The following is a 27,270-nucleotide window of genomic DNA, read 5'->3' on the forward strand; positions in this document are numbered from 1 at the left end:
ACTGCTGTTCTTTTTACTTATAGTAGTTTAAAAAAAAATCAATTTTATTGAACGATCACTCCCTGGATAATCAGCAATGCTATTTTGAAATCTGAACTCCAAACAGCCATGTTGTTGGAATATGGCTTCAGTGACCCATATATTCTTTTTCTTTAACAAAATAAATCCATTCCTAAAATTTAAATTTCTACGGATGAACATTCTAGAGACCCATTTTGTTAAAAAGGACTTTGTTAGATCGCATATCTCATTAAATTGAATGTATGCCATAGCATGTCATAAATCCTGCTCATTATCACTTGTTATACCAGCATTAAAACACTTTAAAAATGTTTCCAAGATACTTCATTGTGACTCTTAGACTGCTGGCAGCTTGAGAGAATCCGTTGCTTCTGACTCAGCTATTTCTATTCAGCGTATCAGCTCACTTAAGGTGATGCTTAAAAATAAGTAATGCTACCAATGAATAGCTTTATTATTGTAATGTTAATCTTATATGACTAAAATGTTCAGTTTTAAAAACATTCCTAAATTACAGGTCCATGAAACCTGCCCCATCCATACATGCTGCAACCCCACTCATCATAGCTCGCCCGCCTGGTCACTAAATCGCCAGAGGCAAACATCAGAGAGAAAAACATGGACTTCAGAGGAGAGTCCAATCAGCGTTGCCCCCTGTTAGATCCGTGGTTCAGTGGATATGCTGTTATTCAATAACCACACGGATGCTGTAACTTAACAATAAACAGGTCTTTACTGGAGGAGGGTAGTCTCAAGACTGGGGGTACAGAGGCATGCGCAAGGCTTATATACAGGTGTGGTCACTGCCGGTACTACAGTATACAGGAGCTGTAAAAGTAGTTCTGTCTTAAAGGTACATACACTACAATGCCTCCCCTTTTAGATTAGTAGTACCCCTAATATTCAAATAACAATTAACACTTTAACATGTACATTAAACAACAATAGTCCATTTATAGATTATGGCCTAGAAATTCAGTGCCCTTAGCACCGATTTTGCGGCGCTAGAGGGCCTAGCGCTGCAATTGGCGCCGGCTCCTAAATTGCCTGGGGCCCTTCCGCGGCGGTAGACCGGTAGCGCTGCGCCGGCACCGATGACGTCATCGGTGTGCGCAGCGTCCCGGTTGCCGTGGTAACCCGGCCCCAAGCCGAAATTCAGTTGCGGCCGCCTCGCCAGTGGCAGCCGCAACTAAGACTCCGGCAAACGAGTGTTGCCGGAGTCTGCGCCGGCGCTTTAAGGAGGCGCGGTGGCCGGCCGCTTTCCCGCCGGCCGCCTGCCCGCAGCTCCCTCCCCGGACTTCTCACCCCCCCCCACCCCGGAACAGATGCAAGCCCGGCACTTGTCCGAGGTGCCGGGCTCATTTTTGAAGAGATTTGCGCGGGCCGCGGCCAGGTGCAGGCAGCTCCTCCTTAACGGAAGGAGGAGGCCTGCACTTCCCGAGCCTGCTGCACCGCAGCGGGCGCTGCAGCGCCGGAATAGCGCCGCAATCGGCGCGTTGCGCCAGTTTTCAGGCGCTAAAACCCTTCAGTAGCGCCGGCAGCCGTTTGGGCGCGGCGCTACTGAATTTTTGGCGCGCGCAAAGGGACTTAGCGCCGGCGCTAACTTCCGGCGCTAAAGCCCTGGCGCAGCGCAAACTCAATTTCTAGGCCTCAGTCTTTGGGGCGGCCTCCTGACCCTTTCGGGATAGCGCCTTTCCTGAGGTTCTTGTTCTTGGCGCAGAGGCGATTCTGGCCCCTTTTCATCGGGTAGTTCATCGGTTTCCACTGCTACTGGTTCTGAGGTAGATGCTACCGGTATGTCGGGTTCATCCCCAGGTACTCGAGACATGGGGTTGACTCGTTCCTGTGACGCTAAGATCTGATCGACGTGGCGTCTCACAATGTTCTCCCCGACATCCACTGTGCACATTAATGGCCCCTGCCTTGTGCATATCGTTCCGGGTTGCCATTTCTCTGTTCGGTAGTCACGGGCCAAGACTGGTTGTCCTACATCGAAGCTCCTTGTCGGCTTCTCATTGATGTGCTGGAATTGTTTGTCCTCAACATTTCTTCGCACATTTGGTCTGAGCAAGTCCAGATGAGATCTCAACCTTCGGTTAAAGAACATCATGGCCGGGGTCTGGTTGGTAACTGCATGTGTCGCGTTTCGGTAGGCTAATAAGAAATTGTCCAACTTATGCTGTAGTGGAATTTCATCGTCGCACATGGCCTTTATCGCCTTCTTAAAGGTTTGTACGAACCTCTCAGCCAATCCATTTGTGGCTGGATGATACGGGGCGGATGTGTAATGCCTTACCCCATTCCTTCTCATAAATTTTCGAAACTCTTCGGACACAAACTGTGGTCCATTATCAGAGCAAATCTTTCTGGCAAGCCGTTTCTGGCAAATATGGTCCGTAGGACTGCAATTGTTTTCTCTGTAGTGGTTGAGGACATTTTTATCACCTCAGGCCACTTCGAATGAGCATCCACTGCTATTAAGAACACTGAGTCCATGAATGGACCAGCGAAATCAATATGCACCCGTTGCCATGGAGAGGAGGGCCACTCCCATGGGTGTAGAGGGGCATGTGGTGGTGCATTTTGGACCTTCTGGCATCCTGAGCAGCTCTTGGTTAGGTTTTCGACTTGTTGATCGATTCTCGGCCACCACGCATAAGCCCTAGCAAGGCTTTTCATTTTCACTCCCCCCAGATGACCTTCATGTAGCTCATTTAGCACTCTTTCCCTTAACTTGCATGGAATCACCACTCTGGATTCACACATCACTGTCCCCTGGCATACTGACGGCTGTTCTCTTCTGGATGAGAATGCTGGCAACAGTGAGTCGCCATGTGTTGGCCATCCCCTCACCGTCAAATCATATACCCGAGACAGCGTCGGATCATTGCGGGTCTCCTTCTCTATATCCGCGTTCGTTACTGGCAATCGTTCAATTATTGACGAATAAAATATCTCGATAGGGTCCACTGCTGGTGCTTCCTCCACAGTAGGCAGTGGCAGGCGCGATAGCCCATCAGCTGTTGTTTCGTGCCTTTATATTCTATTTCCTATTGATTCGCCCCTAGAAACAGGGACCATCTTTGTAACCGTTGTGCAGTCATCACTGGAACGCCCTTCTTAGGATTAAAGATGGAAACAAGTGGTTGGTGGTCAGTCAGCAAGGTGAACTTCTGCCCATGCAGATAGTAGTTGAATTTTTTTACTCCCCCTACTAGGCTGAGGGCCTCCCTGTCAATCTGGGCGTAGTTGCGCTCGGCTGAGGTTAGTGACCGAGACGCAAAGGCTACTGGCCTCTCCAACCAGCCTGGGAATTTGTGCGACAGCACCCCTCCAATACCATAGGGTGATGCATCACATGCCAAATGAATTGGTAGTGCTGGGTTGAAATGGGCCAACACCTCTTTTGATGTGATCAATTCTTTACACTTCTGGAAAGCTCGTCTACGTTCGTCATTCCACTTCCATGGTACCCCTGTTTGCAGTAGGATGTTCAGTGGGTGTAATACCGTGGACAAATTTGGTAAGAACTTGTGGTAGTAGTTTACCAGCCCGAGGAACGACCTCAGTTGTGACACATTTTCCGGTGCTGGAGCCTTGACTACTGCCTCAATCTTTTCAGGGGACTTATGTAACCCCTCTTCATCGATGACGTGGCCACAATACGAGATCTGTTTCTGGAAAAACTCGCACTTGTGGCGATTAGCTCGTAGCCCATACTCCTTTAATCTGGTGAGCACCTTCTCCAAGTTGGCGAGGTGATCACTGTCATTTTCGCCTGTGACCAGGATGTCGTCCAAATAACACTGGGTCCCTGGAATCCCTTGCAGGACTTGATCCATTGCCCTTTGCCGGATAGCCGGAGCCGATGCTACCCTGAACACCAGCCGGTTGTATTGATAGAGACCTTTATGAGTGTTAATCGTAAGGTATTGTTTCGAAGCTTCTTCTACCTCCATTTGCAAGTACGCCTGGGCTAGGTCAATTTTGGTGAAGCGTTTACCTCCAGATAGCGAGGTGAAAATATCCTCAATTCGTGGAAGCGGATATTGTACCGTGTGAAGGACTGGGTTCACTGTTACCTTAAAATCCCCACAGATGCGGACCTTCTTTGGTTCCCCAGGCGTATTACTCAACGACCTCTTCATTACGGGAACGATGGGTGTAGCCCACTCGCTCCAGTCCACTTTGGACAGTACTCCTGAACGTTCCAACCTGTCCAGCTCTGCTACGACAGCTGGGCTGATCGCATAAGGCACTGGTCTGGCCTTAAGAAACTTTGGGCTTGCATTTTCCTCTATTTTAATCATTGCTGTTATTCCTTTTAGTGTTCCTAGTCCCTCCTGGAACACTTCTTTTGCGTCAGTTAGCATTTTTGACAGTCGTCCAGGTGTGACGTCGTCATCCTTTTGGGCCTCAACCTTCAGTGCCTGTATGGAATGCCAATCTAATTGTATCTTCCGGATCCATTCACATCCTAGCAGTGGTGGTCCTCCATCTGGCAATACATATATATCCATTTTAGGTATTTCCTGGCCTTTATATATCACTTTCACCCTTATTTTTCATTTGGGGTAGACTTTTTGCCCCATGTACGTCTTCAAGACAATCTCTGTAGCTTTCAAGGGTATATGTGAAAATAGCCGCTTGTAGTCCCTTTGGTTTATGACTGTTAGGGCTGATCCTGTGTCCAATTCCATTTTCACTTGGACTCCGTCTATCTTGAGTGTAACCCAGATAGTCTGGTGATCCTCCATTTTGGTTACCTTATGTAGTTTCAGACAACCCAGCTCCTTGCTTCTGTGTCACTTTTCTGTTCGTCTGAACTACTGTCCATCACCTGGTGTACATTTTTGTACTTCTCCTGTGGAGATTTCTTACTGTTGGTTTTCTTCCCAGACCTGCAGACACTTGCTATGTGTCCTGCTTTTCCACACTGTCTGCACACTTGGTCCTTGAACCAACAATCCTTCTGGTCATGTGTTGTTCTGCCGCAGCGATAGCACTTCCCTGTTCCATAGGACATTTCATTGGTGCCATATTCTTGCGGTCTCCGTTGTATCTCTGCAGCGCCCCTTGCGGCTGCTTCGTGTGATACTGCCATACTGAAAGCCTTGTCCAGCGTAAGATCCTTTTCTGATAGAAGCCGTTTCTGGGTTCCTTCACTTTGTAGCCGACACACAAACTTGTCCCTTAACGTATCTGCTAGTCCCGCTCCAAACTGGCAGTGTTTCGATAGCTTGCGCAGTTCCGTTAGGTACTCAGCATTGCTTTCGTCTTTGTGTTGGTTCCTTTTATGGAACTTAAATCGTTCTGCTATCAGCAGCGGTGTGGGGTTTAAGTGGTCCTGTAGGATTTCTACTATGCTTTCGAAATTCTTGTTCACCGGCTTCTCTGGGGTTATTAGATTTTGCAGTAACCCATAAGTTTTTGCACCCTTGGAATTTAACAAAACCAGTGCTTTCCTAGCATCTGGCACTTCATTCGCCCTGCAGTACACCTCAATACGTTCCACATATGTCGCCCAATCTTCGACTTCATTGTCGAACGTAGAGATACTGCTACTCTTCGGCATCCCTGGGTGTGATTTAACTGTCAAAAATGGCATCTCCCGCGCTTCCCCTTCTTCTCCGCTGGCACAAAATGGCGTCTCCCGCGCTTTCCTTCCTTCCCGCGCTCGCCCTTCTTCTCCGCTGCGGCTTCTAAAAATGGCGTCTCCCGCGCTCTTCCTTCTTCTCCGCGGCTCAATGGCGTCTCCCGCGCTCTCCCTTCTTCTCCCCGCGGACACTGTTCAGCCCTTGAGCCCTGGCTGTGCTCTGCGCGTTCTTTTTTTTTCAGTTTCCGCCGCTCGGTCCTGAACCCGGCTGCGCCCTGTGCGCTTCACCCTCTGTCTTACCCCGTCGACGCTGCTCGGCTTTCTCTCCGCCGTCGGTCGGCTCCAGCCGCCGCTGTCTGGGAAGGGTCTGCACTGTACCTGTCGTCAGTCTCTTGCTGATCGTCGTGGCTGGGGATCCAAGCCCGGCTCTCCACAGCCTCCCCTGCGACATTCACTCTCTGCTGGACGACTGGGCGGTTGCTCGTGGTCGACGCCCGTGTTCCTGGCCTCGACTTTCTTACACCGCCCTCCCGGAGCGAATCCTCGAAGGGAAATGCAGAGTTGCAGGTAGATTCGAATCGACACTCGTCGCCACTGTTAGATCCGTGATTCTGAGAGTATGATGTTTTTCAATAACCACACGGATGCTGTAACTTAACAATAAACAGGTATTTACTGGAGGAGGGTAGTCTCAAGACTGGGGGTACAGAGGCATGCGCAAGGCTTATATACTGGTGTGGTCACTGCCGGTACTACAGTATACAGGAGCTGTAAAAGTAGTTCTGTCTTAAAGGTACATACACTACACCCCCGATCCCAGGGCTTGGTTAAAATTGCCCCAAAGTGTTAATGCTTTTTGTGTAACATTCCTTTACCTGCTGTTTCGATGAATGTGTTCAACCTGTTTAAAATCAATGGGTTACCACTGTTGTTAAAATAGTGACAAAGGAATTTCAGACAAATATGTTAACGTGCTCATTACTAATTTTCCAGTGTGATTTAATCCCATAGGATTTAACAAAATGAATTAATCCTGCCAGCCGCACTGTAAAGGTTAATAACCTGTAAGACAGGTTTGTTGGTCAATCATGGGAAATTAAAAATGTTCGGCAATTGGGTACAAACACATGAAGATTAAACACACAGCAGCTGGAAACTATCTGTGACAGTTTTGGAGAATGTTGCCCTGGCTATTTAATGTTTTCAACCACTCGAAGTGAAAGATGCCAAGATAACATGAGAGGCTAATACTTCATTTTCAATTGACTTCCTGCAATCCTGGCCAGTGCATGCAATCTTCAGTCCTTGCAGTCCTGGCCATAGAGTCATAGAGTTATACAGCACGGATAGAGGCCCTTCGGCCCATCGTGTCCGCGCCGGCCATCAAGCCCTGTCTAATCTAATCCCATATTCCAGCATTTGGTCTGTAGCCTTGTATGCTGTGGCATTTCAAGTGCTCGTCCAGTGCATGCAATGTTCAGTCCTTGCAGTCCTGGCCAGTGCATGCAATCTTCAGTCCTTGCAGTCCTGGCCAGTGCATGCAATCTTCAGTCCTTGCCGTCCTGGCCAGTGCATGCAATGTTCAGTCCTTGCAGTCCTGGCCAGTGCATGCAATGTTCAGTCCTTGCAGTGCTGGCCAGTGCATGCAATGTTCAGTCCTTGCAATCCTGGCCAGTGCATGCAATCTTCAGTCCTTGCAGTCCTGGCCAGTGCATGCAATGTTCAGTCCTTGCAGTGCTGGCCAGTGCATGCAATGTTCAGTCCTTGCAGTCCTGGCCAGTGCATGCAATGTTCAGTCCTGCAGTCTTGGCCAGTGCATGCAATGTTCAGTCCTTGCAGTCCTGGCCAGTGCATGCAATGCTCAGTCCTTGCAGTCCTGGCCAGTGCATGCAATGTTCAGTCCTTGCAGTCCTGGCCAGTGCATGCAATGTTCAGTCCTTGCAATCTTGGCCAGTGCATGCAATACTCAGTCCTTGCAATCCTGGCCAGTGCATGCAATGTTCAGTCCTTGCAGTGCTGGCCAGTGCATGCAATGTTCAGTCCTTGCAGTCCTGGCCAGTGCATGCAATGCTCAGTCCTTGCAGTGCTGGCCAGTGCATGCAATGCTCAGTCCTTGCAGTGCTGGCCAGTGCATGCAATGCTCAGTCCTTGCAGTCCTGGCCAGTGCATGCAATGTTCAGTCCTTGCAGTCCTGGCCAGTGCATGCAATGTTTGGTCCTTGCAGTCCTGGCCAGTGCATGCAATGTTCAGTCCTTGCAGTGCTGGCCAGTGCATGCAATGTTCAGTCCTTGCAATCCTGGCCAGTGCATGCAATGCTCAGTCCTTACAGTGCTGGCCAGTGCATGCAATGTTTAGTTCTTGGATGGAAATGATCAAGTAGTATTCCATGGCCATAATTTGCTGTTAAAATAACGGTGAGTCTAAAGGCGCTTTTTGTTATTTATGTGCAAATACTGAAACAACTTCAGTCATGGGGTAGATGCGCGGTTAAACTCAATGGCCTAGAAATTCGGTTGGTTGCGCCAGGGATTAGCGCCTAAAGAGGGCAATAACTGGGGCGATAGCCAAATTCCGGTGGGGCGCAAGGCGTTTAGCGCCTCGCCCCATATTGAGTATGCATTTAGCGCCGGCGCTAACGCTTAGCGCCCGCTCATGGGCGCAGGCTAATTATGATGTAATCTGAGTGTGCAACGCCTTTTCGGCGCCCCAGATGGGAAATTCAGTGGCGCCCCCCTCCGTAGCGCCTGGCGCTATTAGTGACAGTTTTCCTGGGCCTTACCAAGTCGCTTTCGGGCTGGAGGAGCGTTATTTAAAGGGGATTGGTGTGGTTTAAAAACGGCACACATTTCTGGTGCACAACTTCCTCGAGAGCTACAAAGAGTTGCTGACCTGCACACTGAGAGCCATTTGACCACTGGGCCCACACTGGCAGAGGAACAGCAGCCTTCTGACCATCGCCTTGCCGTTGGTGAGCCTTGACAACGGGGAACCTTCCTGTGGGCACTTATTATGGGGCCTGCATTGGAGGGGAACGTCCTGCTGCTGAATCATCTGGAAAGGGCACTGAGACGCTGGGAGAGGGGGGCGGGCATGGCCAGACGGAGGAGGGCCAACAGACATCGCCACAGCAGACCTTACGCTGGCAGGGTTTTCCGACAGCAGTTTTCCTACATGAACATGCCGGAGGAGCAGTGTGTCAGAAGGCTGCGATTTAGAAAGGAGGTGGTGACTGAGCTGCACCAGCTGCTTCAGCCAGATCTGCAGCCGGTCTGATACCCCCAAGCCTGTGAAGGGCAAGATGCATGTAAATAGCAGGCATGGCCATTGTAAATGAAGAAAGTGTTTCATTACTCAAAATGTGGTTCCTTCAAACATGAGAAAGCTATGGCAACAGAAAGCAAAACTAATACATTGACACATAACTGGCTCTCACACCCGGGAGACTGTCCAAAACATAAATCACATTCCGACCATCTTCCTTGGCCTTGATTCCACTGCGGCAACCAAAGCATCCAATGCCCCATCAGTGAGGCGTTCCGCCCTCTGCCTCACCCTTTCCATTTCTTGCTAGGCTGGTGCGCCACAGGTAGGCTCCCACCGCTTTGAAGGCCTACAAGGCAGTGAGTGTGTCTGGTGATGCCAATTGACCTGCCCCTTTAAGAGCTGCCCGGCGCCAGTGTGTCTCAGGGAAAGTGATTATTGAAAGCACCTGCGCTGCGCCCCGCCGCAGCGATATTGGGTAGCGCCTCCGCGTTAGCGCCTTAAGAGTCGCGTGCAGCGCCTGATTTACCGCCGCAAACACCATCAGGGGCGCAACGACCCAATATCATGCCAGGTGGCGCTAAGTTGCAGCTGGCGGTACTCTTAGCGCTTCACCAGATCTAACGCCCCAAACGGGGCTATACCGAATTTCTAGGCCATTAATTCTAAAGTTGCAGTCCAAGATGCACCGCTCCGCTGTCTGGCTCACCATTGAAATGGCGTGAAGTTGCTTTATTTGCGCGATAGATGCAAATGAAACTCACCACAGAAAGTTAAGTCAAGTCATTTCAAGTCTAAGTACCCTCTTAACAATGTGATAAGTGTTAATTACTTTTAGTCAACCTCTCTGGCACTGAAACTTACCCATTACCAGTGTGGAGTCTCATTCCTTCAGGTTTTAATTATTGTTGGAGATTTAACATATTTTAAACTTTTTCTTTCTCTCTCTTTTCTCTCTCTCTCTCAATCAATCTTTCTCTCCCTCTCTATATTTCTCTTTCTGTACCTGATTTGACATTGAATTCACTCACTCTAACTTACCCTTCCTGCTCAGTCCTTGCGCTGTTAATTTCATAATCCTTCAGTCTGATCGGTTAAGGAAATACACAGTTAACTGCCCTGTTCACTCGGGTCCCGGATGCCTGTTTTCCATCGCTGTGACGTTATCAGCTCACACTTTCAGCAACTTGCCACACCAAAAGTTTAGAAACCAGAATGTGTATGGGCAAATCTACCTGTCGGCAGATACCGGGACACACCCTGTGTTTTGCACTTGTTAAATTTAAATAAAAATCCAACAGTAAGTTGGTGACATTCTCACTGCCAGGATGCTGGTGTTTTCAGGCTTATATTAAGTCTGTGAACATTGATTTTGAATGTGACCTCTACATCCTGCCCTTTTGGTACATGTTTTACAAAATACAGCTTTTGAAAATATAATCAACATAGTCCTGCAGAAGGAAGAATTCATATTCCACAAAGACACAAATTCACCAGAGTTCACACACTAGGAACACAGTCATTTTTGCCTCATATTAATTAATTTGCCTCCAGCCCATGCACCTGAGCTGGAGGGGCTCCGTGCTGACACTCAATGCAAAATGTGGGAAAAGACTTCATTCCCTTGCACTGAACTTCCGTTTTAATCAACACAAAAAGAGGAATTTTAATTCCCGGGGGTGGGGGGAAGCCGGCGGGATGCATGGACTGTTCTGGGAGCTGCAGTGGGAAGCCGGGATCAATTTAATGGCCAGCCCTCATTAACATCCCACCGTCCAGAGGCAGCCTGAGGATTGGGTGGTTCGGAGGCCTGCAGGTTGGTAGCCAGGTAAATCACGGTGGGAGGGAGTCGGCAGAGTTTGGCGGATGGGAAAGAGGGGAGGTTGGGGTACTCAGTGAGGCAGCGGTCTGAAGTTCCGTTCTGGGGAGCGGGAGACCTCCTCTGGACCCCACAAAATAGGTTTTACACTCAGCTTCCAGGCCACTAGGAGTCCTCCAGGGTTCACTGAACGGACCATCCACTGCAGATTCTTCACTCAGTCGGCTGTTCAAATTGCTTCGGAGTTCCGGACCCTCCATTTCCATATATTCATGAACTCTGGCAGGATCCTTAATCATCCTAGAAAACAGTGATGGTAAAACAGCCGCCGGGTGGGGAGGAGCAGGTCCTCTTCTTTCGTATGGTAAAACAAATCAAATCAAATGTCACAAACTCGGGTTGTATTCCCTGGAATTTAGAAGATTAAGGGGTGATTTGATTGAAGTTTTCAGGATATTAAGGAGAACAGACAGGGTAGAGAGAGAGAAACTATTTCCGCTGGTTGGGGATTCTAGGACTGGGGGGCAGAGTCTAAAAATTAGAGCCAGACCTTTCAGGAGTGAAATTAGGAAACACTTCTACACACAAAGGGTGGTAAAAGTTTGGAACTCTCTTCTGCAAACGGCAATTGATGCTGGATCAATTGTTAATTTTAAATCTGAGATTGATAGATTATTGTTAACCAAAGGTATTAAGGGATATGGGCCAAAGGCGGGTATATGGGGTTAGGTCACAGATCAGCCATGATCTCACTGAATGGCGGAACAGGCTCGAGGGGCTGAATGGCCTCCTCCTGCTCCAGTGTTCCTCAATGTCAATATCTAAGTCAGATATCCAGGCCAAAGCTTCCGGTGTAACAACATGGATATCTTGTAGGCTGCCTGTGAAATTCCTGTGAGGGCAGTGCTCAATGACGTGCTCCAGGGTCTGATCAGGAGCTCCACAGTCACATGATGGGGATGCTTTAATCTTCCATCTATGGAGAAGGTGGCAGCATCTACCATGGCCGGTTCTGAGGCGGCTGATGGTTGTCCAGTGTTTGCGAGGAAGGTTCGACCCTTCAGGTTGTACTGTGGGGTCCTCGAGGAGGAATTCTTTCAGTGTGTCACAGTTCAAAGGAGCAACTAGTGAACCGCTTGGATTTTAGCCCCCGTTCCACTCAGCTTCTGTTGGGCAGAGGGAGTTAAAATTCTCCATTTGAAGAAGAAGAATCCCTTTTAACAAAGCTTTTGTTTTGTTTTGTTGGCCGTGGTGATTTTGAAACGGAGTGTTTCTCTGACGAGTGTACTCACTGTGTTTAATACTTCTTATGACATCAATTTTAGCTTTACATTATTTTCCCCAACTGATGTGTTCTTTTAAAGTGTCCTAGCAAAACCTTTGGAGGATTCGAATCGACAAAAGACTTTCCTGATGATGTAATCACATTTGCCAGAAGTCACCCAGCTATGTATAACCCGGTGTTGCCCATCAACAATCGACCAATCGTCATAAAGACAGATGTGGACTACCAGTTCACCCAGATAGTGGTAGATCGAGTGGAGGCTGAAGACGGCCAATACGATGTCATGTTCATTGGAACAGGTGACACCATTTAAAATAATTCCCTCAGAGTAATTTGGAAAGTTACATTTATATTCTGTGCTTGAGTTTTCACTAATCAGCATGTTTATATATTGCAAAAAGCGTGAAGCTGTGATTAACTTGGGCTAAACAAAGGAAGTTCTCAGCAGTTTGTAGACTTTTTCTGCTTGGCATAATAGCTTGAAGTGTTTGTCAGCACCCATCAATAATCTTCTTTACCCTTATCAACATTGCTGCAGTCCCAACATGCTGTGCGTTTGTGACAGAACTGAGATCAGTCTTGTTTCAATCAGAAAATATCGAACATTATTCGGTTCTCCTGCGATTGGTGCCCAGGGAGCACTTATTCCCCGGGCGCAGGGCACGGATGGAAATCTATGGCACGAGATCTTCACATTGTCACTGGGATTTCCAGCAAGCAGGTCTAAGACAGCACCTGGAGGGCCCTAACCATAGTGGCACTGCCACGGCTACAAGCCTCCAGCAAGAAATGTCATCATATGTCAATTACATGGAGCTCACTGGTCATAGAGTCATAGAGTCATAGAGTTTTACAGCACAGAAAGAGGCCCTTCGGCCCATCGTGTCTGCGCCGCCCATCCATCCCTGTCCAGTCTAATCCCATTTTCCAGCATTTGGTCCATAGCCTTGTATGCAATGGCATTTCAAGTGCTCATCCAAATGCTTCTTGAATGTTGTGAGGGTTCCTGCCTCCACCACCCTTTCAGGCATTGAGTTCCACATTCCAACCACCCTCTGGGTGAAAAAGTTCCTCCTCAAATCCCCTCTAAATCTCCTGCCCCTTACCCTGAATCTATGCCCCCTTGTTATTGACCCCCCCACTAAGGGGAAAAGTTCCTCTTTATCTACCCTATCTATGCCCCTCATTATTTTGTACACCTCAATCAGGTCCCCCCTCAGCCTTCTCTGCTCCAAGGAAAACAACTCCAGCCTGTCCAGCCTCTCTTCATAGCTGAGGCGCTCCATCCCAGGTAACATCCTGGTGAATCTTCTCTGCACCCTCTCCAAAGCAATCACATCCTTCCTATAGTGAGGCGACCAGAACTGCACACAGTACTCCAGCTGTGGCCTCACCAGCGTTTTGTACAGCTCCATCATAACCTCCCTGCTCTTATATTCTATGCCTCGGCTAATGAAGGCAAGTATCCCATATGCCTTTTTAACCACCTTATCTACCTGCTCCGCTGCCTTCAGGGATCTATGTACATGTACACCAAGGTCCCTCTGACCCTCTGTACTTCCTAGGGTCCTACCACTCATTGTGTATTCCCTTGCCTTATTTGTCCGTCCAAAATGCATCACCTCGCACTTTTCAGGGTTAAATTCCATTTGCCACTTTTCTGCCCATCTGACCAACCCGTTTATATCGTCCTGTAGCCGGAGGCTTTCCTCCTCGCAATTTACCACCCCACCAATTTTCGTGTCATCTGCGAACTTACTGATCATACCTTTTACATTCTCATCCAAATCATTTATGTAGATCACAAACAATAAGGGACCCAGCACCGATCCCTGAGGTACCCCACTGGACACAGGCTTCCAGTCACAAGAGCAACCTTCGACCATCACCCTCTGCCTCCTGCCACTCAGCCAGTTTAGGATCCAACGCGCCAAGGCACCCTGGATCCCATGGGCTCTTACCTTCTTGACCAGTCTCCTATGCGGGACTTTGTCAAAAGCTTTACTGAAGTCCATGTAAACCACATCCACAGCATTTCCCTCATCCACCCCACGAGTCACCCCCTCGAAAAATTCGATCAGATTTGTTACACATGATTTACCCTTGACAAAGCCATGCTGACTATCCCCGATTAATCCTTGCCTCTCCAAGTGGTCATCAGATCAAAACTACCACTGAGGTCACGGGAGATGTATTTAATAAAATAACGCTCCCAGGTGTAACCTGAATACTGTAATCGAATATTGCAGTTCAGATGGTAGTTATAAACTGCTCAAACTTTATTCTCACAGTTCGCGATGCATCTGAACTCCCTTGGTTGGATTTACATGCTTATAAACACTCTAGGGTGATTATATTAGAGTGACTCTATTATTCTTTATATAATATTCAAGCGGAGATATCATAAAATTCAAGCTCAGTTTCTACATACAGAGCCATTGCAAAGTTAATTGTGTCAAAGCCATCTGCACAACTTTACAAAATGCAGTGGGACAGTCCAGGGGAGCTCGGTGTTGAAGGTGAATTACCTGTTTATTGAAAAGCTCAGATGGAGTAATGCAATCTTACAGCCAGCCTAGAGCTGAGATCAATGCAAAAAGTGACCTTCGGCATTGTGTTAAGTATTGTGTGCAATGCTAAACCGAGCACGTCAATGCAAAATCTCTCAACTTATTCAGCTTTGGTATCAGGAGATGACTCATTGCCAGAGGTCTGATTGGTTCTTCTGAACTTTGACTCGAGGCTCCCACACGATCTCCCTGATCGCACAGCACTGAAAAATCCGATTTACGAGTCTAATTATACAACCATTTCAGGAGATTAATGCAAGTGCCATACTTTTTTTTTAAAAAGCAGTATGTTAGTGACAAAAGATTTCTTAATATCACTTTTGAAGTGATATTCTCCAGATGTTTCTTAAATCAAGTCAAGTTTGATATTCCTGGTGTCTGTCTGTAAAAGAATGTTTTCTCATAAGAGGATCTTTGCTGACTTCTTACTGACTCTAAAAATTTAGAGTTTGATTAAAAAACATTTAATGCTGTGAGAAATAATTAGTCTGCAAAGTCATTCCCATATCTTTCAGCACCTGACGGGTTGGAATACTCTCAGAGAGAAACATGTGGGTTCACTCCCACCCCAATGATATTTTAAAGATTAATTTGTGCCTTGGTCAAATTTGCTTTATAGTTTTAGTTCAAAAATTGCAAATAGTGAGCCTGTTCCCTCTAGACAGTATTCCAGTTTGTCAATTTTATAAGATGACTATTAATGAAGGAGCACATTGATAGGTTTTCGGTCTCTGTCAGGGATAGGCTGAAGCCACGGTTCAACGGTTTCACAGGCCTTACAGAGAGACAGGTTTTCAAGTCCCCATGGCTCCATTGGATAAATGCTGCCCAATGTGGAGTTAGTTACACGAACCAGCAAGATCCCAGGTTTGATTCTCTATCTGCGGTGAGATCTCACCCAGAGTGGAAGTTGGGCACCCTGAGCTAGCGCGGAGAAGGGTTAGTCAGATATCCTGCTCCTGATCACCGTCCATCCAATCCCCCTGTGACGCACACATATGAATGTGAGCTAAGGACAGAATCAGGCGTAACTGTGATATTCCCTATAGCCACAAAGTCCGCTGACACTCATTCTGGGTTCACAAATGGAGATCGATCACTCGCAGGAACGCTTGTGGAACTATATCCCACCTTTACAGATAGGAAGGAAGAAAAAGAGAATAAAAATACCGCTTGACGGGCTCTTGGAACAGTTTAACAATAGTGACTGGAGTTCACTCATCCTTTGATCTTTCCTCTCCCCCTCCCACCATGTAAGAAGATGCCTCATAAACTTGCAAATGTTTGTTTCAGTTCATTGCATTCTTGCCACTGAGGCAGAAGGTTGGGAGCTCAAGCCCGGCTCCAGAACTTGAGCTCATAACCTAAGTTGATAATCAACTGTAGCACTATAATGCAATTCTGTCTTTATTTATTTTCACATCCACGCTATGCTTCCCTCAATGATGTGCGATCAGCAACGTATCAGGATAAATTGATGGTCGAATGGAGAGTGCATTGGAGAATGGGTCGATGTTCCAGTGTTTAACCCATTCTCCAACCTGCACTCTCTTTGAGTGCAGGTCCTTGCTGGAATCGCAGGATCGGTGAATTTACCCGACTATACAGGGAATGAAGATTTATATTTATGTTGCTGTACAATTTCAGTATTCAAATCAAAAAAATGTGTAACAGGAAGTTTTCCACAGTGACAGTAGAGCAGTGGGTGCTAACTGTTTCTGGAAATGAAATTATGATGCGTACATTTGAAGAAAATTGCTGTGTATCTTAAATCCTACTGTCCTGATAAAAGCTTTTGACCAATTGTAATTAATGCTCTTCATAAATCTCTATCAGACACAGATCTATAAAATAACATTTAATGTAATAGGCGAACGGAGCAATAAGTTAATCTGCAATTTACTGTCATTCCTTTAAGATGTGGGGACTGTTCTGAAGGTGGTGTCTATTCCCCGGGAGACTTGGCACGACCTTGAAGAGGTCCTACTGGAGGAAATGGCAGTGTTGAGGGTGAGAGTTCTCATTCATTCATTAACCTAAAGCTTTCTCTTGCAAAAGGCACTAGCAATCCATCTGTCATCACACCTCTGTCCTTCAGTGCGCTCCTCTAAGCGGTCACACCAACCGTGGCAGAATGATTGGCATTTTTTACTAACACAGCACCTGGCAATCTCAGAATTTCATTCACAATTTGGCTTATCTGATCCCTGGGAGATTTCTGATGATTTAATGCATGCTTAAGATCTAATGAGTCCTATCAAAGATCATCCAACTGCTGTCAACAGATGTGTGAAAATATCCTCATAAAACTGCATTTTTACCAGGGGCTGAAAGTGTTTGTAAAACCTGATATTCATGGGCTAATTTGCTACAAAGTTAAAGGATTTCATGAGACAAGGCAACTTAATTTTGGATAACTAGATCATTTACAGATTTCTTTTTTAAAGAAAGTAACTAGAAAAATATTGGCAATATCTTTAGACGTAAAAGGACTTTATGTAAATATATAGAAGCGTGGAAGAATGCCTGTCTAATGAAACTGCAGTAACTGAAGAACAATACGTTCCTTGCCTTCACACATACTTGAGATGAGAGTTTGCGCTTTGTCTGAATTTTGGCTTTAATACGGATGACCAAATCCTTACAAACATCAGCTTCTGAGAGCTGAATGAATTGGATGAAACCCTAATGTTTAGACCAGAATGTGGCTTCCGTCCATTCAGAAGCAATACTGAACCCAAGAGGGATGATTCTAGCCGCTCCCCCCCAGGTCGACATTGCGAGATTCCGCAGGTTCGGGAAGACTCTTCAGTTCTGCTCATGTTCCTAGGCACACAAGCACTAGTCTGCATGTTTTAAAAGTTTTTTCATATCAAAAAATATTTAATTTACTAAGGAACTGATTAGTGTACACCAGTGAAACTATTAAATGGCTCAGTGTCGGGTTTTTTAAAGTCATTTTCAGTGATTTTAAATCAGGTTACTCACAGATGGAGGATGGAGTGGACACCCTTATTAAAAATGCTGATTTTTTTGTGATAAATCCATTTTCAGTGGTATTAATAAAACTGAACCAGGTTACCGTTCTTAAATACATCAAGGAATACTTTTAATGAAAAGAAAAATAATAAACAATTACATTCTATTGTGCTGCCCGATTGCGCTGGTGAATGGAAGCTTTCCGTTTGTGAGGAAGCCAATTAATTTTCGTGTAAATTTGCCTAACCAGCGCGATTTCAAGCGCATTTTGGGCGCAATTTCCCGATTACACCAAAGCGGAAACTCTACCATTTAATGTTCCATCGGTAACTGCATCATTAAGCTACAATAAATTATATTAATGTAAGAGGAAACTTTTCTGTTGCTAAAGTGAGTGTTAGACTATTAAAATATAAATAATAGGAATCTTTAAATAAATGAGCATTGAATTTTCTACATTATAATTCTAAATATCAGCAAAGATGTTACCATGGTGATTGGGCAAACATTTAACTAAAGACGGATTAGTTTCATTCCTATACTCTTTCTGTACTGTTAGATTGACTGTGAGCGCAGATATTCAGCTGAACAAAACATTGTTGTATTTCAAACTTTGATCAATAAGATGGAAGCACTGACAGATGACACCTTCACTTTTATCTTGTAGGAGCCAACACCTATCACAACACTGAAAATTTCTACAAAGCAGGTGAGATTTGGTTAGATGTCGTACTTTAAACAGATTGGATGCTAAGACAGATAGTTGAAAGTACTGATGATGCCGAAGAATGAGTTCCTGACTTCAGCCAGTCTGTTATGGGATGTCTGAATACTTGTAGTTGGTCTTACCTGACAGAAAATGCATCCGACGTTACATGTGTAGGTATGGAAGACAGAGGCCAGCGAATACTCTGAGTGGAGAGCTGCCCTCATTGTAGCCAGTATAACCACGCTCCAGAGCCCTGTCACATATAACAGCAACTTGCATTTATACAGTGTTTTGAACCTAGTAAAATACTGGGTGTGGTAACGAGGGTTGGGATTCCAAATCCACTTGTCCTGTTCTGATGCCAGTCCTCAACAGTAGCAGAATTTGCTGAAATGTGTCAGTATTCTTGCACAGGTGTCCATTTTGCAGATAATTTTCATCTTTTATTATAATTATAACAGGGTCTGTTGTCCAAAACCAACTGGATTTCTCATTCCTTCCCTGCCCCCTGTACTGAAGCCAAGCCATCAGAGCAATTCAGGCTTCGGTTTATGGTCCACAGGGTTAGAAATAAGTGAAAGTATTTATTGACTACATGATGTTTTTCAGAGAATTAGTCTTGAAGATCCCTTTCAGGAAGAGTAGTTACAAAGGAGCTGGATACTGCGAGTGGTACTGAGTCACTATGGATAGAATTTAAAGAGAGTAAAGGGGAAAAACTTAGTATTAGGAGTATGTAACAGGCCACCAAATAATCACAGGGAGGCTGGTGCAGGTCTGTGGGAGACAATAAGCCTGATGAGTTAAAGTCTTTAGTAGTAATCCTGGGGGATTTAAATATTCTTTACATTATCTGGAGGACAGTGGGGACAGTCTGTGCGCACATTTATTGGAATTGTGAGGGATTTCTTTCCACAGCAGTTTATTAAGGAACTCACAAGGGGCAATGTAATAGTTCGACTGAATGAGGAGGGAATGATTAGCAAAGTAGAAGTATGGGAACATTTGGGATCTAGTGACCATAATGTTCTGATGTTCAGGGTAGACATGATAGTAGGAAACAAAGGAAAGTCAATTAAAAAGCATAATTTTAAATAAGCTGAGTTTAAGAGTATGTGAAAATGGATGGGAATGGTAAAATGGGAAGAGATACCAGAAGGAAGAGGTGTGGAAGGGTTTCAAAGGGTTAGGGCTAGATTTTCAGTTGCTTGCGCCAGCAGTTAGCGCCTTAAGAGAAGTGATTTTCGGGCGCTATGTGTGTAGCGCCCGGGCGCAGCGCAGTTTGCGCCCCGCCCCAAATTAAGTTGCCCGTTAGCGCCGGCGCAAAGTTTAGCGGCCGCCCGGATGCGCGCGCAGAAAATGACGTCGCATCCTCGTGCAACGCCCTTTGGCCGCCCCGAATCCAAACTTCAGTCGGACCGCCCCATTGTGCGGCTGGCGTCCAGAGCGTTTGTAAAATGGAACGCAACACACCCTGGGGAGCGCAAATTAAAGGGCACTCCTCCTGCACTATAAAAGGCAGTCTGCATGTGTTGTGTGGACGGATCCAGTGTGTTGTTGTGAACGGTGTATTTATGTTTCCGGCCTCCTCCTCCTCCTCCTCCTCCTCCTCCTCCTCCTCCTCCTCCTCGTCGTCGTCGTCGTCGTCGTCGTCGTCTCATCATCATGATGATGATGTTTTCCCCCCCAGACTCTGCCTTTGAAAAAAACACATGCACCCTTCCCCTTTAAGAGCTCACTGGCACCAGAGTGTCTGCGGTGCACTGCGCCCGAGCTTGGGCGCAGCGCTCTGCACCGCCGGCTTAGCGCCTAAAGATAGTAGTGGAACGCCTCTTTTAGCGCTCCACCAACCTCTTAGGGCGAAGCCACTGAATTTCCGGCAACGGGGCGCTACTTTGGGGCGGGCGCTAACTTCGGGCGGGCGCTAAGGTTAGCGCCCCAAAACTGTCTATACTGAAAATCTAGCCCTAAGTTTTTAAAGATGCAAAAGGAATTTATCGCTGAAATAGGTCAGGGGCAGACTAAATGAGGAAGACCAGTTTGCATACGAACAAAGTTGTGAAAGGCATTAGGGAGAAAGAGAGAGCATTCAAAGTGTTGTAATGTCCAGAAAAGGAACAGGATAGGAAGACATATAACAATCAGGATATCACGGCTGTAAAAGGGCTTCAAATTATGTAAATTTGCATGAAATCCCAAAGCGATTCTGTGTGTCAGAAAGGGAGTCGAGATATGTATGAACCCCCTTCAGTCAACCAGTTACTAAAAAGTTGAATTAAAATTAAGATTGTTTTTATTTTATTCCAGTTTCTTTCTCTTTAAAACCTGTTTACATGGTGAATACTGCTGCCTCACCAGTGAAACCTGACAGTGGAAAGCAGTTGATGTAATATGTGGAGCTGGTAATATCCGTGGAGCAACCCCATGGATCTTGGCTGTATTTTCTGATATTATTCCAACTCCTCCAAGCTGTTGTTCCTCATTGTGTTATCCGCACTCACTGTTTAAAGAATAGAATGAAGGTGAACAAATAAGGAGGGAAATAGAATGTTGAAATTGAAAATAAGTTGTGTAACTGATTTTTTTTGTAACTTCAGCCTTAGAATCTGTGTAGACTGACTCTCTTAAATTGGTGCAACATTTAAAAATATCAGAAAATTCATGCAACCCTAATGGTAATAATGGACTGACAGACGCATCCTTGCTTTTGGTCCTCTTAACACTAATCCCAAAAATAAGCACAGATGAAGTGGAATCCATAATAAACAATGACCTTTCCCGCTCAGCTCTGATTAATTATCTGCCTCTATCCCACTGCAATTATCTCCTGTAAATATTTCCTGTTCGTTCACAGCAACAACTGTATATTGGCTCTGCTATTGGTGTGTCGCAACTCCCACTGCACCGCTGCGATGTCTATGGCAAAGCCTGTGCGGAGTGCTGCCTTGCCAGGGACCCCTACTGTGCTTGGGATGGCTTCTCGTGTTCCAGATATTTCCCCACTGCCAAGAGGTAGGAACGATTTCAGGTTTTGTATTAATGAAGGTGTTGCTGTTCAGGTGGTGCATAGAGTAAAGCCCCATTAGGAAGCCTTCAATGGCAGCGGTAAATGTTTATGCGAGCGGTGAGTGAGGAGACACTGGGCACCGCTGACAGCAGAGGCACAACTCCAGGGAGCACTTGGTGATTATGTTTGGAAATATGTCACAATGCAGCTCCGGGTCCCTCTGTGACAGGTTCAATGCATTCAGCCAATCGTTCTCTTTACATGGTAATAACCCTTTCCAGGCTGGGATTTTCTCCAGACTGGGATTTTCTCCAGATTAATGATCCAGTATTTCTGCTGCTCATTGTATGAGTGTCCATGCCAGCCTGACTATTGGTACCTTCAGGGGTCACAGGAGTGTCTGCCATTCCTTTTGTGAACTATAGAGAGGTTGAGGTTTATGTATTTTGGGAAGGGCTGCGGGTTATGTGGGGTTGTTCTCCTGCTGATCTTTTCCAATTTGACTTCCTTTCTGTGCAGTCACACCAGAGGCCAGGCCTCCTCTAGTTTGAAATAAGAAATTCGGATATATAATCTATGTATTTCCATTTAGGTTTGAATAGACATCATAAACTCTTTATTCTGGCCAGTTTAGTCAGAAAAGCACTGACCATAATTATAAATCTTACTGATTTGGGCTTTATAAATTTATAACTATATTCAGAACTTGAAACTAATTAATTAGGCAACAGGAAACATGTAAATATCCATTTATCGGCAAATGGGATTTACTGAAACACAAAATCATAATTTAACAGCCCATTGTGACTGAAACCAACTCTTCCTACCGAACCTCGAACCATATTGATGGGCTGAGGAACTCACACACGCTTATGTGATGCATGAGACTCTCATGTGATTATAAATTAGACCAGCTTCCATGTTAGTAGTGTCATAGAACAGAGTGAACTATTACATCGAGTGCCGTAACCTACAGGGCTACGGATCAAGAGCCGGAAAGTGGGATTAGGCTGGAACACTCTTTCTTGGCCGGCACGGACACGATGGGCCGAATGGCCTCCTTCTGTGCCGTAAATTTCTATAGAATCATAGAATGGTTACAGCACGGGAGGAGGCCATTCGGCCCGTCGAGCCCGTGTCAGCTCTCTGCAAGAGCACTTCAGCCAATCCCACTCCCCCGCCCTTTCCCCGTAGCCTGCAAATTATTTTCCTCAGGTACTTATCCAACTCCCTTTTGAAAGCCACGATTGAGTGATTGCCTCCACCACCCTCTCAGGCAGTGCATTCCAGATCCTAACCACTCGCTGCGTAAAGAAGTTTTTTCTCATGTCGCCTTTGGTTATTCTGCCAATCACCTTACATTTGTGTCCTCTGGTTCTCGACCCTTCTGCCAATGGGAACAGTTTCTCTCTATCTGCTCTGTCCAGACCCCTCATGGTTTTGAACACCTCTATCAAATCTCCTTTCAACCTTCTCTGCTCTAAGGAGAACAACCCCAGCTTCTCCAGTCTATCCACGTAACTGAAGATCTCCAGATACCAGAAAGTTGACCAGAAGTTAAAATATCAAGAATACAGATATATCAATATGTTGATATTAAACCATGACCTGAATATATTCTGAGCTAACATAAAGCACAGTTTGTTATGAGTTTGGAAGTAAAGTGTATCAAGACAGAGGCTTAAGGCTGGATTTTGCGGTGGGGCGGGGTGGGGGGTGGTCAGCGGGCACGATCAGTGGCAGGTCGGGTGGGAAAGTGTTTTTTATCCTCAACGGCCAGAACCCCGCTGTGAACCCGCCACCACGTGCCTTTCCCCAAGGTCGGGTCTGTCAGCACTGAGCAGTCCCGACACGCAGTGGTGATGGACCCAATTCAGGTAATTAATGGCTTGTTTAGAGCCACGTAAGAATGAGTTTGAGCTTACCTTCTGCATTTGACAGCTCGCCCACAGGGTCCACGCTGGTTGTGGACCATGTCTGTCAAGCTGAGGCAGGAGTTCAGAGGCCATTGAATCAGCTGTTGAGTTGACAGCTTCAAATGTACAGTAAAAGCTCCCACCTTACAGAGATATCTTCCCTCAGCCACAAGCTCTTCCTCACTGCATTTCTACAACAGATTCACCATGCTGCAAGTCTTTACACAAGTCTCCATCCAGTCTGACCTCATTACCTCTCCCACCATTGACAGATCGTTTCTGTCATCTCTACTTCACCTGCCATCTATTCCATCAGCATGGGTGCACTTTATACTGTCTCACTTTGGTCTTCAGAATCCCACCACAATCAGCCCCAACGCCAGCAGCACCAGGCACACCAGCAGCACCAAAACAACACCACCAACCTGCTCCGCAATCACCCAATGCTGCACAGGACACAGGGCATCAACACCCGAGCACATTGCTACCCGGGAGGCCAGGGATGGCCTCACCATGGCCAGATTTACTTCACTTTACGCTGTACACCCTGGCTGCCACATGATGCACCAGGTTGGCACCACCCCACACCAACACCATAAAGCATCACCACAATGCCCAAGCCATTCCTTTCATACTTATCCCCAATGCGGGGGGAACCGTTATGTCTCACCATTCACTGCAACTCACTAAGCCAATTCCAAAGGTGAAACAAATCTGTCCAAGAATGCAAAGTGTTGAAAATAAAGGTTTCAATGTTTCACACCACAATAACAGAAACTTTACATGAACATTGCATAAAACACCCAAGTGCCTACCCTTGTGTGTTGTCAGTTGGTATGATTGGACTAGGATGAGGGTGAGTGTGAGGGGTGGCTAGTGAGATGGGGAAGTGATAATGCAGATAGAGAGGGATGGGTGGAGGTGCAAGGTAAGTTGGTGTGAGTAAGGATGTGCAGGAGTAGGGTAGGGAAGGCAGAGTGATGGGGATGTGATGAGAGGCACAGCAGGATGAGCTTGAGTGTGGCTTTGTACTAACGTTTCGTGATCTACTGAGATCATTGGAAGGTTTGTGCCACTGCAGCCTGGTCCTCCCGACGACATCCCTACTTGTGGCCTCCTGTGCAATGTGCAACCAGGCTGTGTTGATCTCCTGGGGAGGTCTCTTCCGCCCATGGGAAGGGAAGAGAACCTCCCTGCATTCTGTGACTCCCTCTATAAGCATATGGAGAGAGTCATGGGAGAGCCTGGGTGCAGCCCTGCACCTCTGTGCAGTGATTGTCAGTGTTTGCAGCACCTCAATGCTGTAGCACACTGACAGCACAACTGTCAAAACAAAGTTGGCCATGGTCCCTTTAAGGAAACCGGCTGACGACGCGTCATCAAATGACATCACCAGATACGCTTCCTCTAATTGGCCGGAAACGTGCTGGGCGGGGCTTATCAATGCCCATTGAGGGAAATTAATTTCAGAGGCCGGGATGGAGGCAGCAGCAGGGTCGGGACCCGCCACCGACATCGCCCGCCACGGACCCGCCGAGGTTCATAACATTGCGGCCTTGGAAACTATTGTCTGGATCATGGGCAATAACATTCTTACAGTACAGGCAGGATTTACCGATCTCCCCTTGGGATTCAGAAAAGAGTTGCCGAATGCTTCAAGGATGCGTTTTTATTAAAATAAATAAATAGAACGAATCCTGGATTCAGCATGTTGCCACATAACAAAGACTAAAAGTTAAACACACCTGTCACCTAAAGAATGTCTGAACAGCAGCATGAGACTCGGCTCCAGACCTCCAGGGCAGCTGCAATGCTCCAGTTTCCAGATGTGTTAAGACTGTCCGATCATGGTGATTATGAAACTCTTGGCACAGCGTATTCTCTCGTCCTGACAATCGCTGTTTTAGCAGGGATTACAGAAGTCCCTACTTTTATGTCGTGTACACTTTAAAAAGTAGTAAAGATGAAAGTTCAGGAAGCTGAGGCACTTTTATCACCCTGGCTTAAGCCCTAGTTATAAATCTGTGTGGCTTGGGAAGTTATTCGTGATTAATTGAATTAAAATGGTCAGGTAAAGCGTAAAGTGAATAATTTTGGGCCCTGGTTCTGAGTGTAGCCTCCCACCTTAATAAACTGGTTTCACAGTACAATGAAGTCACTTACATATTACTCTAATGGATCTCTCGGTAAGTATGTGATCTCCATGATGTCATCCCTTAACAGTAACAAGTGTTCCCAAGTGTTACTCTGATTATATTCTGCTTTGTGTTCCACTCCCGCCATCTGCATGTAACATTGCCCCGCTGAAACTGCCAAAGCAAATTAATTTGAATCAGTCTGGTAACAACAACCTGATTGAAATCCCAATCGTTCTTCTTTGCCTTTCCCTTCTTTAAGGCATTGGGTGGGTTTCAGTACGATCAGATTATGTCATGCTCTGGTTCGATATAAATGATAGAGGTTCGATAGAGGTGCGATATAAACATTGAGGAAAGTTGCGTAAAGTGGCTGATTCCTGAGATTTACAATCATTCTGAACTGGCCGTAAAATACAACAAAAAGTCAACTGCAGATTTGGTTTAGTTTCAAGCTTGTTGGCTTTTGTTGGACATTTCAGTCTTGCTGCAGTTATTTCAGGCATTTCTGTGGCACTTGCTATCGCAGTTTAAATGTTTTCAACAGATTTGCACATTCTTTCAAGTGGAACTGTTTCCTGAAATAGTTGTAGTATTTTATAGGGTAAACCATAGAGTCTTCCAGCACAGGAGGAGGCCATTTGGCCCATCGTGCCTGTGCCGGCTCTTTGAAAGAGCTCTCCAGTTAGTCCTACTCCCCCGCTCTTTCCCCACAGCCCTGTAAATTTTTCCTTTTCAAGTATTTATCCAATTCCCACACAGTAATTGCCAACACGGAAGCCCTCATTTGCTGGAGGATTTGTTATCTGGATTGAAAATTGGCTTAGTAATAGAAAGCAGAGGGTGATGATAAATGGAAAAAAGATCTGCTTGGCGAGGGAATGAATGAAGCTTCACAGGGATTTGTTCTCTGCTGTTCAGATATTCCTAATTGATTTGGAGGAAGGTACTTGTGATATAAATTTTACTCATGATAGCAAATGAAGGGGGCCAAGTAAAGAGATTAAAGAGATTAATAGCATTTAAAGGGATCTGGTCCAATTAAACAAAGGGATGAAGGAACGGCATATTGAGTTTAACACAGATCAATTTGAGGTTATGTACATTGTCACAGAAAACATGAAACACCTACACAATGACGGGATGATCTTTGGTAAGTGTCCACTGATAAACAATTAGTCAACGTAAAGCTGTTTAAGATTAGAACCCATTCTGGGATGCATCTCAAGGGCATTGACTTTAAGCTGCAAAGAATTGCATAACTCTAGACATGAGACCACATTTGTAATATTATATGCAGTTTTGGGCTTGTGGCTTTCAGAAGGAGAATGATGTAATGAAGAGGTTTCAGAGCAGAATAACAAGGCTTTATGAAGAAAGTGTCACAGAACTGGTTTTTATTAGTGAAAATAGGATTTGAAGAGCGATAGGTTCATGTTTTGGAAATGCTGAAGGGATTGTGTAATATCTGGACCATGAATGTGGAGCTAGATGTTGGCACAGCTTGAAAGGGGAGCAGCACCAGCATGACTTGAATATTTGTTTTTCACCCCCACTGAGTGGTGGATTCACAGAGCAGGCACTTAACTAAACGACTCAATGTTACCTTTCTTTAAAAATAGTGGATAAATATTTAGGAACTAGGTTGAAATGTTATAAGGTGAAAGCACAGTCAGGGATGGTTGAGTGCTGCAGAAAACACGGGTTGCTGGAGTGTTGTATCAAGAAAGGAAAAGTGCCGGACCCTTCTTATGTAGGATGCAGGGTTCGACCGACACTCTGGAGTTTCACTTGATTTAGCAGTGGAAGTAGGAAGCAATTTTACCAGACGGTTTGTCTGGAGATTGAGTGGGCTGGGAGGACCCATGGTGTAAGGGGTGGTGTGTGTGATCAGCTTTGCCTCTGACTCCTGAGCGGTTCGAATCGCTCCCACTCCCTTGGTTCTAGACCTGGACTTATTTGGGGTTGTAAT

General features: G+C 46.0%; 1 protein-coding gene across 9 annotated transcripts in view; it reads left to right on the forward strand.

The window, feature by feature from the left end:
- Positions 1-27,270, forward strand: part of LOC147105921 (semaphorin-3A-like) — a 553,051-nt gene that overhangs the window by 489,191 nt on the left and 36,590 nt on the right. For all 9 annotated transcript variants that reach the window (XM_086010848.1, XM_086010849.1, XM_086010841.1 and 6 more), the window contains 4 exons: positions 12,062-12,281; positions 16,471-16,562; positions 18,199-18,240; positions 21,095-21,252. In XM_086010848.1, the coding sequence (XP_085866974.1) occupies positions 12,062-12,281; positions 16,471-16,562; positions 18,199-18,240; positions 21,095-21,252 (512 nt within the window). The remainder of the gene's footprint in view (positions 1-12,061; positions 12,282-16,470; positions 16,563-18,198; positions 18,241-21,094; positions 21,253-27,270) is intronic.

The sequence above is a fragment of the Somniosus microcephalus genome, chromosome 17 (genome assembly GCF_052327205.1).
Source record: "Somniosus microcephalus isolate GS21.2 chromosome 17, FLI_Smic_1.0, whole genome shotgun sequence".
NCBI classification, from domain to species: domain Eukaryota; kingdom Metazoa; phylum Chordata; class Chondrichthyes; order Squaliformes; family Somniosidae; genus Somniosus; species Somniosus microcephalus.